At 44.0% G+C, this 15,348-nt stretch overlaps 1 protein-coding gene across 1 annotated transcript in view; it reads left to right on the top strand.

Moving 5' to 3' along the window:
• The window catches only part of phf19 (PHD finger protein 19), a gene marked incomplete at its 5' end in the record, with an annotated part of 76,130 nt that overhangs the window by 44,749 nt on the left and 16,033 nt on the right, over positions 1 to 15,348 (top strand). Inside the window, 3 exons of the mRNA XM_083644525.1 lie at positions 1,729 to 1,877; positions 11,599 to 11,694; positions 14,424 to 14,613. Of these exons, the coding sequence (XP_083500651.1) occupies positions 1,729 to 1,877; positions 11,599 to 11,694; positions 14,424 to 14,613 (435 nt within the window). The remainder of the gene's footprint in view (positions 1 to 1,728; positions 1,878 to 11,598; positions 11,695 to 14,423; positions 14,614 to 15,348) is intronic.

Genomic DNA, 15,348 nt, shown 5'->3' with positions numbered 1-15,348 from the left:
AGCTGTGTTTTGTGCACAATGGAAGCGCTCTCAACATGATTTCCATAGCGTTCTTACTGAAAAAAGCGCGTTGTGTGTGAACGCCGCCTAAGACTCACATTCCTAGCTCAATATATTCTCATTAACTCATACCTTTAATATCTGTAACGTTATGATTGCAGGGGGGATGCATGTACTGCGAAACGCTCGGCTTGATAAGAATAATAACATAACGTCGTTCAATCTCCAGCCAGTTCAATCTCTCTTCCGTCTCAAGCGACAAGTCAATTTACAGCAGGTTGCACAAGAGCTCAAAACTTTCATCACATTAACAACTTTGACAGGCTTGGGTACACCGTATCCACCTTATTTTTGAATGCCCCACTGTAAAAAACAATTGTGGGAACAAGGTCAACAACAAGGCAGCTAGAAATAAGGTGGATAGGAAGACCGCTACGCTACACACTCTCTCATTAAACAGTAAACACTGTACACACGCACGCACACACACACACACACACACACACACACACACACACACACACACACACAGGGAGCTATTTAGGCTATGGTATGCTAGCTAGGAAGCTAACGTTAGTTCCTTCAGCAAAACACTGTTGACAAGTTGATAGCGTTAACGCTAGCTTTCAGACGCGTGTTAAGGTAACCCCCTTGTTGAATCTCTAGTCCACATTAGCAAATGCAACCTGCTGTGAATAACGTTGGATTGACTTCTCTCTTGCGACAAGAGGAGAAATTGAACTGGCTTGCGTCTGCGTTATATTATAGCCTATCATTCATCAACACCATAATGCAGTATGCATCACCCCACAATCACAACGTTACAAACAAAACATATAAGAGTGAGTGAAAGTATACTGTATATTGAGCTTTGAAAGCTATGAATGTGAGTCTTACCGTTTCACCGACCGCAGCTGTGCAGCGAGGGAGGGGTGACATAGCAGCCAGCCACACTCAAGACTGCATTAAGCGTCTCCCCCAAACACTCTTGTAAACCGGCCTTTGTGTGTGGAATTTTCATGTTCGTTTCCTCCAGATATAAACCCAGATAGGAATCCCCCACTAAATAATAATAATAATACAATAATAATAATAATAATAATAATAATAAATCGGATTTGTGAGCGCAGGCAGCAGCTGATGCCGATTAATTAAAAATGCCAATAATTGACGGCAATTAATCGGCCTGCCGAATAATCGGTCGACCTCTATTGTTTGTACACACACCAAAAAATAATTACAAAAAATGTCATAAACTCGTGTTCCATACTTAAGTGTGGGTAGAGATGACCATAAATGAAATGCTGATTCAAGATTCAAGATTTTTATTATTATTTTGTTATATTATTCTGTGTATGAAATGTGCTATACAAATCAACTTGACTTGACTTCCTGCTTGCATGACTATTTATGCCATTGCATTACCTTATTATTTGCATTTACAAAAATTGTGTCCCAAGTTTTTTTTGGGGCCCCTGAGACCAAACGGCCCCAAGTTGAACATGGTCCCTATACCTTGAGATGGCATAACCCTAACCCTATGAGAAGGTATAGGAGGAAATCATAGTGGTGAAAAAATATAGCAGAAAACATGCTGAGGAGTGTGGGGCTAGCTCCCAGATATATATATCGTGATATTGACTGGCTGTGGCCCAATAAAGTTGCTTAACTCCTCTGGCTTCTCTCTCTCTGTGTCTGTCTGTTTGCCTGTCACTCTCTCTCCTGCAGAAAGGGGGCGCTCTAAAGAAAGGTCCTATAGCTAAAGCCCTGGCAGCCGTGAAGCAGGTGTTGACCTACGACCCTGAGGCTCTGGACTGGGACTCGCAGCACCGGACCAATCAGCAGCAGTGTTACTGTTACTGCGGAGGCCCCGGAGAGTAAGGCTGACCAATCACAGACAAGCCTGTTGTTGCTTAGTAACGCTGGCTCTTGAACATGCCTGCAGTGTGTTTTGATCATCTGCCACTAAAACAAACTGCAGGCTATGTGTGGTATGTGTAGGTAGTGAATCATTAGCCCTTTTCGAAACTGGTCAGAAATAGTGGCCATTTTGTACTAGTGTCCGAATTCTCAACTGATTCACTCAGGGGTGTCAAACACGGGCCACATGTGACCCAATTTGGTCTCAAGTGTGCCAGACAGAGAAAATCAATATTAATGACAAAATCTCAAAATGTCCCTGTTTCTTTTAGTGTGAATATTACAGGTACATTTTACTGCCTGTAACTGTGCATTACAATTGATGGCAAATGTGGAATTCTCTATCGTCTACTGGAAATAGTTGGCCATTTAGTGATGAATACACAAAGCATGAATAGGCTACTGAATATTTAACTTGCTGCTCCTGAAACCCAGTACCTCTTAAGGTCCTTACACAGCGGGCGGAAGCGTTTTTGCAGTGCAATTAATTTGCACATCAATAATGTTTTTCAAACCTATATCAGTCAATGCAACTGTGCATACCAACGGCGAAGTTTCGCTGAGTGTTATTGCGGTGTACGTTACCAAGGTTGATTTTTCAGAAATTCACTTCTGACGTGTACACATCTGTTGCTGTGATTGACAGATGGGTCAAAATTCGCATCGCAATTTTGTGCTGTATATTCGCATCACTCTTGGTGTGTAACAGCCTTCAAAAGTGCATCACATTGGATTGAAGGACTTCTCAGATTTTTATTTTACACTTTGCAAACTCATCCTGTGGGCCGGATTGGACCCTTTGGTTCTGGGCCCCGGGCCGTATGATAGATAGATAGATAGAGTACTTTATTCATCCCCGTAGGGGAATTCTGGCATTACAGCAGCAGTAGCATCAATGACAGCAACAACTAATTAAACAATAAAAAGTTACACAAATTCCCGTAGGTAAGGTGCAGAGCAAAAACAGCAGTATCAACATATTGCTAGAAAGAAGCAAGAAACAATACAATACGTAAAATATGCAATATACAATATATCGTCGCTGTCGTTCCAGGACCTCGAATCTCCAAAACAACAACTTTTCAGGAAGTAAAAAAAACCTGTTGGCTCTTAACACGTTCACTGCCAATGACGAGTTGAGTCGTCAAACACAATCCAACCGTTCACTGCCAATGACGAGTTGAGTCGTCAAAAAATAAAAAATAAATTTTTGACGGTGCTACGTGGATCAATGCCCCCCGCGTCTCCTATGGAGATATTGGAAGTATTGAATGTGTATAATCTATTTTACCGACCAGCTAGGTGGCGACGGTGCTCTCCCGACAGAGAGAAAGTCAACCAAAAGCAGCCGCGGGACGAAGCCATTCTCAAGGAAATGGCTTGGCGATTTTACAGTCATCAGTCACCAGACTCGCCCGAGAGCGGCCGCGCCAGCAGCAGCACACTGAGAGCGGAGAGCGGTGCTGGCGTGGGGGATTGCAAATTTGCATAATAGATTATGGGTGAAACACACTTTGAAACGCCCGCAGAAAGGCCAGAATCGCACGCATTCCGAAAACCCAGAAACGAACGAGCCTCATTCTCATACTGTAGGCGGGGACGCTTTCGCGCTGCTGCGCACGGGCGCACGGCGGTGGGGGGTTCCAGAAATGGACTGGGTGGGCAGCATAAAGCCTAGAGTCGCACGGGGCTTCATCGGGGCTCTCAAACCCAAGAGACGAGTGAGCCCTATCCACACTCGCTGCCAGGGAGGGAGGCTGCTCAAACTCGCAGCAGCAGAGCACTCGCTTGTGACAAACGCAGGCTGAAAGCCACCAGACACGCCCACGGGGGGAGGAGTTTGAAGGAGAGGGCGTTCGGAACTATATTGTTTGGATGTCTGATCTCTCACTGATGCCAAAAATAAATGTTCTGCCTGTTTGATTGAATTTCACAAAACTGCGATTATCTCAGCTTTCACTCTCAGACGCTGAAACCATGCTGTACTCAACGGCTAATATCTACATAACTACTAACTCTACAAACTAACTCTTTTAGACAGAGAAAGCACACATTCTATTAGTACTTTTGTGAACTTTGTGTTCACAAACTCCAAGCAGAAAAGAATCCTCGGCTCTTGTAAAATGAGCCAGAATCCTCAAAAAACAGCTTGGCAGAAGCTACCTACAGCAAAAAAAAAAACGGCTGGCAGTCAATGTGTTAAAATACTGAACCAAACGTCGTCAAAGTTGGCACATGTCTTAATTATAGTTAGTTTCCCGCTGAATGTGTCATTACTTTATTAATATCTTACCTAGATAAGCTCAAATGATATATATATATATTATATTATCAGTCTGAGTTGGAAGCACTCTCTGCCGGCCAGTCAGGCGGGAGAGAGTCGCATACTCTCATGGCCGAGGCGGGGGCTTGGGCATGGGGTGAGAACAGTCTGACATAACGTAGCGTTAACGTTACTTTATTCTCGTCAGAAAACACTCCGATTTGCATGTTAAAACAAGTTTGCAGCCTAGGAATAACTGGAAAACATTTGATTGATCTATTAACGTCAGAGGAAGCCAGGATTAGTCAAAACGATATCAGAAATACACAGCACGTCTGCCGTGTGACTTTTCCGGGTTTAGTGTCCTGCGTGGGGGGGTACAGACGGAGGTAGGCGACAAATTTTGAGGTTTGACTGACAGATTGAGGGCGAATGGCGTTACGAGATTTACTCACAAGCTCGTTTTAATGCTTTTCCATTGGTTGCATTTGGTAAAAACCACACAGAGACGTGAAGGGTGACCAATGGCACTGATTTATGACAAAAAGTAAAAAGGTGAAAAAAAGGGACATACGAGGTCCTGGCACAACAGCGACGATAAACAACTTTACTTCCACCGCCGTTACATCTTTCGTTTCACGGAAACTGTAAGTATATTAAATAATACTATTATTTCTATGACTAAAGCTGTACACTGTTTGATTATTTACATTATTATTGCTATGACTATGTATGGCGTATTATATGACATGGTATTATAGCTATGACTATGCATTGTGAGTGTGCAATGTGCAACGTGGGCATGAGTGTGCACTGTGCATGTGCAGTATGGATTCAACATTCAGGAGGGTCATTATAGGAGGGTGGGAGGGGAGGGGGGGGAGAGAGGGAGGGGTAGGGAGAGGAGGGCCCTCCTCTCTCAGCATGTCCAGGAGTTATTGTATATTGTTATTGCGGTGGGCACGAAAGACCTCCTGTAACGGTCCTTGCTGCAGGGGAGCTGACGGAGCCTCTGACTGAAACCGCTCCGTTGTCCAGCCAGCAGGTTGTGTAGGGGGTGTGTCGTGTCATCCATGATTTTGAGTATTTTTTGTAGCATCCTTCCCTCCACAACCACCTCCAGGGGCTCCAGAGTGGTCCCCAGCACAGAGCCTGCTCTCCTAAAAAGTTTGTTCAGCTTGTTAGAGTAGCCGGCTCTGATGCAGTTGCCCCAGCAGGTGGCTGCAAAGAGAATTGCACTTGCTACCACAGACTGGTAAAAGATATGCAACATCTTGCTGCACACGTTGAAGGATCTGAGCCTCCTCAGGAAATAGAGTCTGCTCCTCCCCTTCTTGTAGACAGCCTCGGTATTGCATCTCCAGTCCGGTTTTTTGTCCAGGTGATGAACGCCCAGGTATTTGTAGCTGTCCACACTCACCACCTCCTCACCCCCGATCGAAATAGGGTTCGGCTCCATGCTGGTCCTCCTGAAGTACACAACCATCTCCCTGGTTTTGGACACGTTAAGGAGGAGGTGGTTTTCTCCGCACCAGTCCACAAAGCATATGTTTGACACCCCTGCACTACTGTATATAGTCCACTATAAAATAACCAACATGCACTGCAATTTCTAGTGAACAGAGAATGTACTAGAGATGAAATGGTATGAAAATTTTACATCACGTGACCAAAATTACCAGGGTTACGGTATTATCACGGTATTCGTAAAAAAATTCTGAAAATGTTCAAAAAGTACCGAGACTCACTGAAATCATTTTACAAAGCAAATATATATATAATAATAATAATAATAATAATAATAATAATAATAATAATAATAATAATAATTAGGGCTGTCAGCGTTAACACGTTAATCGCGTGTTAATGCGTGCTGCCCATAACGTGTTATTTTTTTTTAATCGCGTTAATCGCATGCCGCTATTTTGTCCCTTTGTCGCACCCGTACTTGTAGTCAAGCCGTTCACAGCCGTTTCCTGTCTTCTGCCTGTGGAGGCATGGAAGACTTAAAGACAGCAATGCGCTTCTAAATGGCTCGTTTTACTTTAAATAACTCCCAAATGGCACAGTGGACAAGTCAAGAGCAGTAGTTTGCACCTTGTGTAAAACGGAATTAAAATATCACGGAAGTACATCGAGTTTGAGCTATCACCTAAAAGCTAAGCATACCAGAGCAGCTAGCGGCCAGCTAGCAGCCAGGTAGCTAGCTAGCTACAATAATAATAATAATAATAATAATAATAATAATAATTATTATTATTATTATCATCTCACTGTCTTGTCTGTCTGTCTCTCACACACACACACACACACACACACACACACACACACATACACACACACACACACTGGCGATCGCCCAAAAGATTGTAATCAATTGTGACGCGTAACGCATCAGAACGGAGCGCTTTGGCAGGGAGATCTCCGTGAGGAAAACACAGAGAGAGGTAAACACTGCTCATGTGCTTATATTACATATGACATATTTCGGCATTTAAATGTATATTTATTACTTTTCACGAATTAAATGTTTGTCACCTGTCTGCTGCATGTGAAACGGTACATCCTCGTCTCTCTGTACTGTGGTGCGGTCTAGATAGATGAGCCGTTCAAAACCGGAAGTCCCCGGATGCGGAGCGTACCACTTGGTAGTTTCTGGAAGGGGTTTCCGGGGGGTCAGACCAAGTGTTCAAAGTGGCAGGGGTGTTTCATTGTTGGTTTGTTTAAACGTTATTTAATACCTTTAGAGTGGAAAATGGAAATGTCTAATGACCTAATTATTGTGGAATATTATGAACCAGGTACCTAATGTTATGAGATAATTGATTACCAAATACTAATTGTGTCTCTTAGTAGGAGCCAGCTACCGGCAGAGGGTCCTTCTCTAAAGCAGCAATGCCTAAATAGTTCAGATTTGATTTATAATTATCCTTCTTTGCCTTGTATATTTTCTCCATTTTGTCTGTTTTTTTCAAGTTGTATTTTTCTTTCCTTTTTCCTTCAATTGGCCAAATTTTTGTCTGTACTGTATATTCAAGAAAAAATAGCTATGGTATCGGAATGATATCGATATCGGCAGATATCCAAATTCAGGTATCGGAATCGAATCGGAACTGAAAAAACGTGGATCAGTGCATCCCTACTGTACCTTCCACCACTCATCCGGATTTGTATGCAAGGTGGAATGTCCCGTATAAAGTTCTCAACCTCCACCTCCACGCTGCTAATGGCAGGAGCTGCTGAATAATGCAGCCCCAAAAGCATAGCCATTGTGGAGGCCTGATTCACAGCTGCAGGTCCCGGTTCTGGTTGAGCATCTGCATCACCTTCGGGCTGTGCGTTCGGGCCTGTGGTCTCCACCTCGTCGTCCTCCAACGCCTCTCCCAGCTCAATCAGCTTAGATTTTGCATCCTGCTGCTGTGCGGATCTTAAAAAGATCAGGTGCTTGTGGCGGGGGTCCAGCATCGTTGTTGGAGGGGAGGATGTCAACTGGTCGGACTGGATCTGTGTTAAAAATAATAAAATAAAAGTTGCTTAATGACCAATTCAAATGTTTTGGGAAACGCAGAATTTAAGAGATGGCTATGCAAAGTGTAATGTTTAGGCTTACCATCATTCGCTCAATCAGGGAGGAGCGGACTTTTCCCTTGAATTCCACCACTCATGGGTAGTCACCCTCTTTCCTCAGGAGATGTTCATTGATGAGGCCAAATGTGACAGGATACGTGTTGCTGATGGAGACAGTTAACTCAGCCGACATCGCTTTCGTTGCAATCTGCAGTGCGGCTAATACTGGCGATATGTCCTCCATGACACGTCCTCGTATTCCTCTTTCAGCTCCAGGGTTCTGGCGAGAGGCAGCTTGGTGACAGTCCGGTCAGATAGGACAGCGACCACCGCCCACCTCTGCTCCACTAGCCGGGCGAACATTTCACAAACTGAATTCCACCGAGTCTTGATGGACTGGATGAGCTGGTGGGCTGGCAGCCTCTGTTGACTTTGCTTCTCTTGTAGGGTTTTGGTGGCGACCGTGCTATGGTTAAAGTGGCTCACAAGCCTGCCAGCTGCGGAGATGACTTTGTTGAGGTAGATTGTGAATGTGTGAGCGAAGCAAGCCACCGAGTACCAGGGCACTTTGCTGGGGTTATTTGCTGCGGTGATGTTCCTCGTGTTGTCGTGCACACACGCCATAACGTTTCCATCAAGCCCCCACTCGTTCCTGCATCCTTTCATTGCTGGGCGAGGTGCTCTGCTGTGTGCCTGCCTGGCAAGCTTCTGGTTAGCAACAGCGCACTGCTGACTCCCCAGTCCTGGGTGATGTAGTCGCAGGTGATGGTCACGTAGTTTCGGTTGTCAGGGCAGTCCAGCTATCTGTCATCAATGCAACCTTGCCGGTAGATGTAGTGTCAGCTAGCTGTGCTAGCAACTTGGACTTAGCATCATCGTATCTCTTCTCAAAGCGCCTGGTGATTGTGCTTCGGCTTGGGATCTCGTATGCTGGTTCCAGCAGGTGCATCATTTGCTGAAATCCCCTGCCTTCAACCATAGAGATAGGCATCATGTCTTTTTCTATAACCCCGCAGATCGACTGGGTTATTTTCACTGCTCGCCATGCAACTCTTCCTCTTAAACGCTGAGGTGATGGTGGGTTGCTCCAGGTTTGACGAAGAGGAGCCAGCCAATTTATCCAAATGAACACTGTTCAAGTGATAGAGCAGTGCTGTCGTCGTCGTGTTGTAGCTGTACACTGATTCACAGTGTTTGCATACGGCTGTTATCTTCTCCTTTCTTAACAAAATGTTCCCATACAACACTTCTCTTCGCCCTCTTCATGTTGGTTGCAATGGTGTTGTTTCCTTTCTTTCAGACCAATCTTAAAATGGCTGCCAGGTGTTCAGAGGTCCCTGCGCCTGCGTGACGTCTGAAAAGGGCTATAGTGATATCATTGCGCCCTCTGGAGGATCATTGAAAAATGATTTGAAAACAGAATGCATGTTGCTTTTTGTTGTTGTTTTGATCTAGTGAATTTTCACATGCTCGAGTAAATCCCATTCAGCAAGTTTTCCAAGTTTTGCTATTGGAGAAACTGCGCCCTCTGCGTGCAATAGTATCGATAACGATATCGCCGTTCAAAGTCAACAAAACACAGCGCCAGAAAGCTCTATGTACATGTTGTGACATCGGGTACTCACCACGTGATGAAATAATAATCCATAGTTCCGTGAAACATCATTTTCGTAGCAAATCCGAATCGAGTTACTTCCTGGTTTCCAGGAACACAATGCTGCCGCTGTAGAGCGCATGCGCACATTTTTTTTTTTTTTTTGCCACGGGACGTGGCAGACAAACTGCTTAGTCCCAGGGCTGGCCAATGGAGGGCGGTGTGGGATAAATAAAGGCGAGATTCTCCCTATTACAAGTCAATCTACCATGTCCTAAGACTAAAAAGATCTTATATTACAGTAAAAAAATGTCAAAAATCTTACTGATTGGGGCTTTAACGAGCGAGTAATCGATCTTCGATTAATTGTGTGCATCCCTACTGGACAGGGATTTGCTCCAAGATTCGTCATGTCACAGATCTTGCTTGTTGAAAACCGCCTTTTCAGTGAGCTCAGAGAAGTTTCCACTTTCAGCAGATGATTGGGAAAACAGCCTTTTAGTGTCAAACTCTGCACAGACATGATTCTGCACAGTGAAGCTCAGACATCCAACCGTAGGAACAAGAAGAAAAAGTGATTTTTGACTTCAGGGGGTCTTTAAGTGTTAATCATAATGAAGATATTCATGGTAATCATCAAACGGCAACATGTCCAATCAACAGGAGGCTACTGCAGGTGGCGCGAGAGAGAGAAAAGAAAGAAGATGTAAAGCAAATGAATGAAAGGCCGGCCTAAATATGTAGTAGCCGCATCTTTCTCTGATTACAGCAATATATTTTCTTCTGTGCTGGTTTTTAAAATGGCAAGCTATTGTTAGGCCTATATTGTTTTGCAGCTAAACGTAAAGACCCCCTAAAATCACAAATACGTTTTTATTCTTCTTCCTTAAGTTGGATGTTTGAGCTTCAATTTCGAACTGCACAGACAATATTTCTCTGAGCTCACTGAAAAGGCTGTTTTCAACCAGCATGATTCATGACATCGCGAATACTGGAGCCAATCCCTCCCGGTCCCGTCCGTATTCAGCAGTTAAAGCCCTTGTTTGTATGCTGTGATTGGCTATTTATGAATCTAGATAACCCTGATTGGTTGCTTTGGAATATTTAATGAAGCAGAAGGAGGGGAAGTCATTTTAAGTGGGAAAAACCATCAGACACAAATTATTATTCAAAGTAGATTATTTTATATACATCTTAAAATATGACTTAGTCTTAGGGGGTCTTTAAACTTAATTATTCAGCATATTGGATGGGTTCCATCGTGTCTAATGGATCTGGTACTGTGCTGGCTTTTTTATCTACTTTATCATTGACATCTTTTCAAGGTAAAGCCTGTCAGTGTTGTAGCCTAGCAGATTAGAGAGAAAGAGAGAGAAACACACACTTAAAGAAAAAAGCACACACACTTAGTAGCTCTTAAAAAGGACCAGTGCACCAAAAAATAAATGACTAGAAACCAGATAATATCAGTGCACTATAACCAAAAGATGGAAAAAGTATTATTGTTATTGGCTCGGCCGCTGGGCGGCCTCACCCGTAGCCCGGCTGCTGTGTGGCCTCGCCTGCCCTATTGGCGTGTGGAGGTGTGTGTGTGGCACACTAAATGTTATTGCATCAGTTATGTCACAATGCCTCCTTGTGTGTGTGTGCCCCATTATGATATCACTGATGACATCATCAGTGTGTGTCTGTGTGTGCCCCCCTATGACATCACTGATCAGTCTTGTCATAATGCCTCCTTGTGTGCGGGCGTGTGTGCGCCCTTATGACATCACTTTTTACATCATCACTGATTACATCACTGATGACGCCACATCATTAGCTAATTAGCCTAATCCATCAGGTCACCCGCATGGGTGCCCTTTACACACCCTGAAGGTTTCAGCCCGATTGCACGTAAAACAACATAGCTGTGGCCGAACACAGAACTTGAAACAAAGTCCACATACTAAATTGTATATAGATAATGAGACACAGGCGATTGCTGAAAGCCTGCTGAAACAACACACAAGGTCTGAAAAAGCTGTTTGTTTTTTAAATGTCCTCCTGAGGAGCATGCCCCCGCACTCCAGTAGTCAATTGCAGGAAATGTGTTCAAAAGTAATGGAAAGTAATCAGTTACATTCCTTTAATATTGTGATACTTGAATTACGTTACTGATTTTTTTTTTGCATTTTCAAAGTAACCCTCCCAACCCTGTGTGTGTATGTGTGTTTGCGTGCCTGTGTGTGTGTGTGTGTGTGTGTGTGTGTAGGTGGTACCTGAAGATGCTGCAGTGTTTCAAGTGTGAGCAGTGGTTCCATGAAGCCTGTACTCAGTGTCTGCAGGAGAGCATGTTGTTTGGAGACAGGTACACCCACACACACACACTCATCTTGACTAGAATGGCCCTCAAATAAGATCATGATATTTCAGTGTATTTCTTACGTCTGCCGCCTAACAGTCGATGAGACGAGTCTTAAGCTTATGGTAGGATGCTGGACATTTTTGATAAGTGTCTCCCGACAGAAATAAACTACAACGACCGCACCACGGATATATGCCTCTGCCAACAAGTGAGCAGTCGACTCGACATGCAAGTCTGTCCAGACTTTGACGTTTGAGCCAAATGAGAAGACATTTCGTCAAGGTGTTACTGAGATATGGCGTTACCGAGCATGAAATGAGCAGCTGTGATGTCACAGAAACCTTGAAATTTGACCACCTAAATCTAATTAGTTCATCCTTGAGTTGAAGTCGACGTTTGAGCCAAATTGGAAGAAATTCCGTCAAGGCGTTCCCGAGATATCACGTTAAAGAGCTTGGAAATGGGGTTTGTGAGGTCACCGTGACCTTGAACTTTGACCTTTAACCACCAAAATCTAATCAGTTCATCCTTGAGTCCAAGTGGATGTTTGAGGAAAATTTGATGAAATTCCGTCAATGCGTTCCTGAGATATCGCGTTAACAAGCATGAAATGAGCGGTCGTGAGGTCACAGTGACCTTTTAACTTTGACCTTTGACGACCAAAATCTAATCAGTTCAAGATTCAAGATTCAAGTTTATTGAGTGTCCCAGAAGGGCAAATTGGATTGGAGCGAGCGTAAAAAACAGACAGATTGGCACACATGAATAAAAACAAAACATAAAAACAAACACAAAGCAGCAATTTTAAATGCACAGCAGTTCAAAGCAGTTCATCATTGAGTCCAAGTGGACGTTGAGTCCAAGTGGACGTTTGAGGCAAATTCGAATAAATTCCATAAAGGCATTCCTGAGATATCACATTAACGAGCTTGAAAATGGCGTTTGAGAGGTCACAGTGACCTTGACCTTTGACCTTTGATCACCAAAATCTAATCAGTTCATCCTTGCGTCCAAGACGTTTGAGCCAAATTGAGCCAAATTGGAAGAAATTCCGTCAAGCCGTTCCTGAGATATCGCGTTAACGAACATCGGACGTACGGACGGATGGACGGACAACTGGAATCCATAATGCCTCCGTCCTGGCTATAAAGAGGCATAAAGAGTTACACGCCTTTTTAGTTCATGTTTCAGTTATCTCCACGGTAACAGCGAGCCGGCCCCTCCCTGCCCCTCCTCCCAGCAACAGTGTCTCCTCTCGCCTTCACTCTGAGCCGTCCGAGGAGGAGCAATGGTTTGTTTTCCTCTGAGTTCAAATCACAGTAAAAACATCTCACCCGAGTCCTACAATTAATAAATAGCCATGGATCCTCGTATCTCTATAGACAACGGTCCTCCTCTTTTCACAAAATCATTCCACTCCTCCAGACCTCCGCCCACACCAGCCCCTGTTTTCCCCGGGAAAAGCAGCAGCTGCTGGCTGGTCAGGCTGGCTGCCACACCGCTACACTGACGGAACTCTCTCTCTAGTAGGGATGCACATTTTCCGCAAATTCCAAACTCGATCATTGGTAACGTTAACAATCAATCAATCAATTAATTGTAATAAAAATAAAAAATAAATCCAAACCATACCAAATGCATTTGTTCCTCAATAAAACATTTATTTATGCAGCAGCAACTTATTGTATATTTCTCACAGCATTGCATAGCATAGCCTATGCTATGAAACACATAAAAACGTGGAGGCATAACTTTTTAGACATGTCAACATTTGCCCAGAATCCCGGTCACGGCCGCAGGGGCTCACTTACCCACGCAGATTGTTTATTTTTTCTGCTCGCAGTCCAGGTGAGACTCCAGGCGAGCCAATTTATCCGAATGAACACTGTTCTACTTGAACAGCATCTTATGACTTGTCTGAAAAGGGCTATAGTGATGTAGCCGAGTGTCCGGGTCCGCCTATTACTTACACTTTGTTAAAACAATAAACAAGAGTCAGGTAACGTTATAACACGTTTCCACATTTATTCTCAGTTAGCGCCTAGCGTTAGCACTAAGCACACACCGGCTCTGTGGTCAACAACAAAGTCCCCCACTTCCTATTGTACGGCAACTCTCGAGGGGACAAACACAGAGCCTCGCATACACGCTGAACAGTCTGTTACAGTGATATCATTGCGCCCTCTGGAGGATCATTGAAAAATGATTTGAAAACACCATTTAATGCACGTTGCTTTTATGTTTTGTTTTGATCGAGTAATTTTTCTTTGCTCGAGTAAATCCTTAACAAGCAATTAATCGAGTTTCGATTAATTGTGTGCATCCCTACTCTCTAGCCAATCACAGTGCGTGGCAAAAATATGACGATGTCCAGGGAATAACAACTTTCTCCAGGTAGGGGTTAGGGTTAGAGGTAAGAGGAGAGACAACGTCTCTTGCGCGTTCCTCCTTTTTTGTTTTCTTTCTATAAGTTGTTTGTGAGTTATGTTGTGTTAATCGTCTTCATGAACGGTATGGTCTCTTGACACTGAACACTATCCACTCCACCGGCTGAGCTGTCCGAGGGAGGCCGACGCAACACCTGAGCCTGAACGTGCCAGTTTCCTGAGATGAGCTATACTCCCAGTCATTAATAACAGCCATGTCATTTTTGTGTTGCGGGGTTCGGTGTGATTGGTTGCCCCTAGACCGAGCTAGATATAATGAATCTCCTTGTGTCCTCTGGTGTGCAGGTTCTATCTGTTCCTGTGCTCAGTGTGCAATAACGGCTCAGAGTATGTGCGGCGCCTGTCTATGCGCTGGGTGGATCTGGTTCACCTGGTTCTATATAACCTGTCTGTGAGCAACAAGAAGAAATACTTTGAGCTGGAAGAGATCCTCAACTTCGTCTCCGCTCACTGGGACCACTTCCAATTGGGCAAGGTACAGTAGCACCCCTTATGCACACCACGTTCACACCATTATGCCGAAGCAAGGCTCAACCTAAGCTCAACCTACGCTGAACCCACAAGTTTCATTTCGGTGTCCTTGTTAACAGGCAAAGCCCTTCACACCAGCCACGCGTGCCTTGCTCAAGGCACGCTCAAGCCGCGCTCAAACAATTGTTCAGGATTCAGTCCTATTTTCCAAGCATGAAGCATGAAGCTGCCAGGCATGAAGTCAAATGGAAGTTGTGGGTGGGTTCAAGGCGCACCTTCGCAGGCCATTTCAGGGCATTGTGCATCATCACCATCACCATCCCTTCCCTTTGTTCTTCTGCCACGATGCAAATCCCTGTGAGTTGGTACATCGCAGAGACCTGAAATATGGCCCAATGACAGATATTGGTGGTTACTAGATAACCTAGAAATATTTTTTTTCATTCTCATACTTTTTAAGCGGTGCAGCTACTTCTATGCGTGATTTTGCTCATATGCACCTGGATGTCAGTAGTTGACCTGCCCATTTTGTGTAAAAAGGTGTAGTCACTTGTAGGCTTAAATGAAGCACATAACATGGAATATTTCTATTTTATCATACACACACAGACACACACACACACACACACACACACACACACACACACACACACACACACCTTATTGTCTGTGTTTTTATAAGCTACCATTCTATATATATTCTATTCTATAATTATAATTAACCCATGTAATCCAGAAT

Source organism: Poromitra crassiceps (assembly GCF_964638095.1).
Source record: "Poromitra crassiceps genome assembly, chromosome: 10".
In the NCBI taxonomy this organism is placed as follows: Eukaryota; Metazoa; Chordata; class Actinopteri; order Beryciformes; family Melamphaidae; genus Poromitra; species Poromitra crassiceps.
This window is presented reverse-complemented; position numbering and strand designations above follow the sequence as displayed.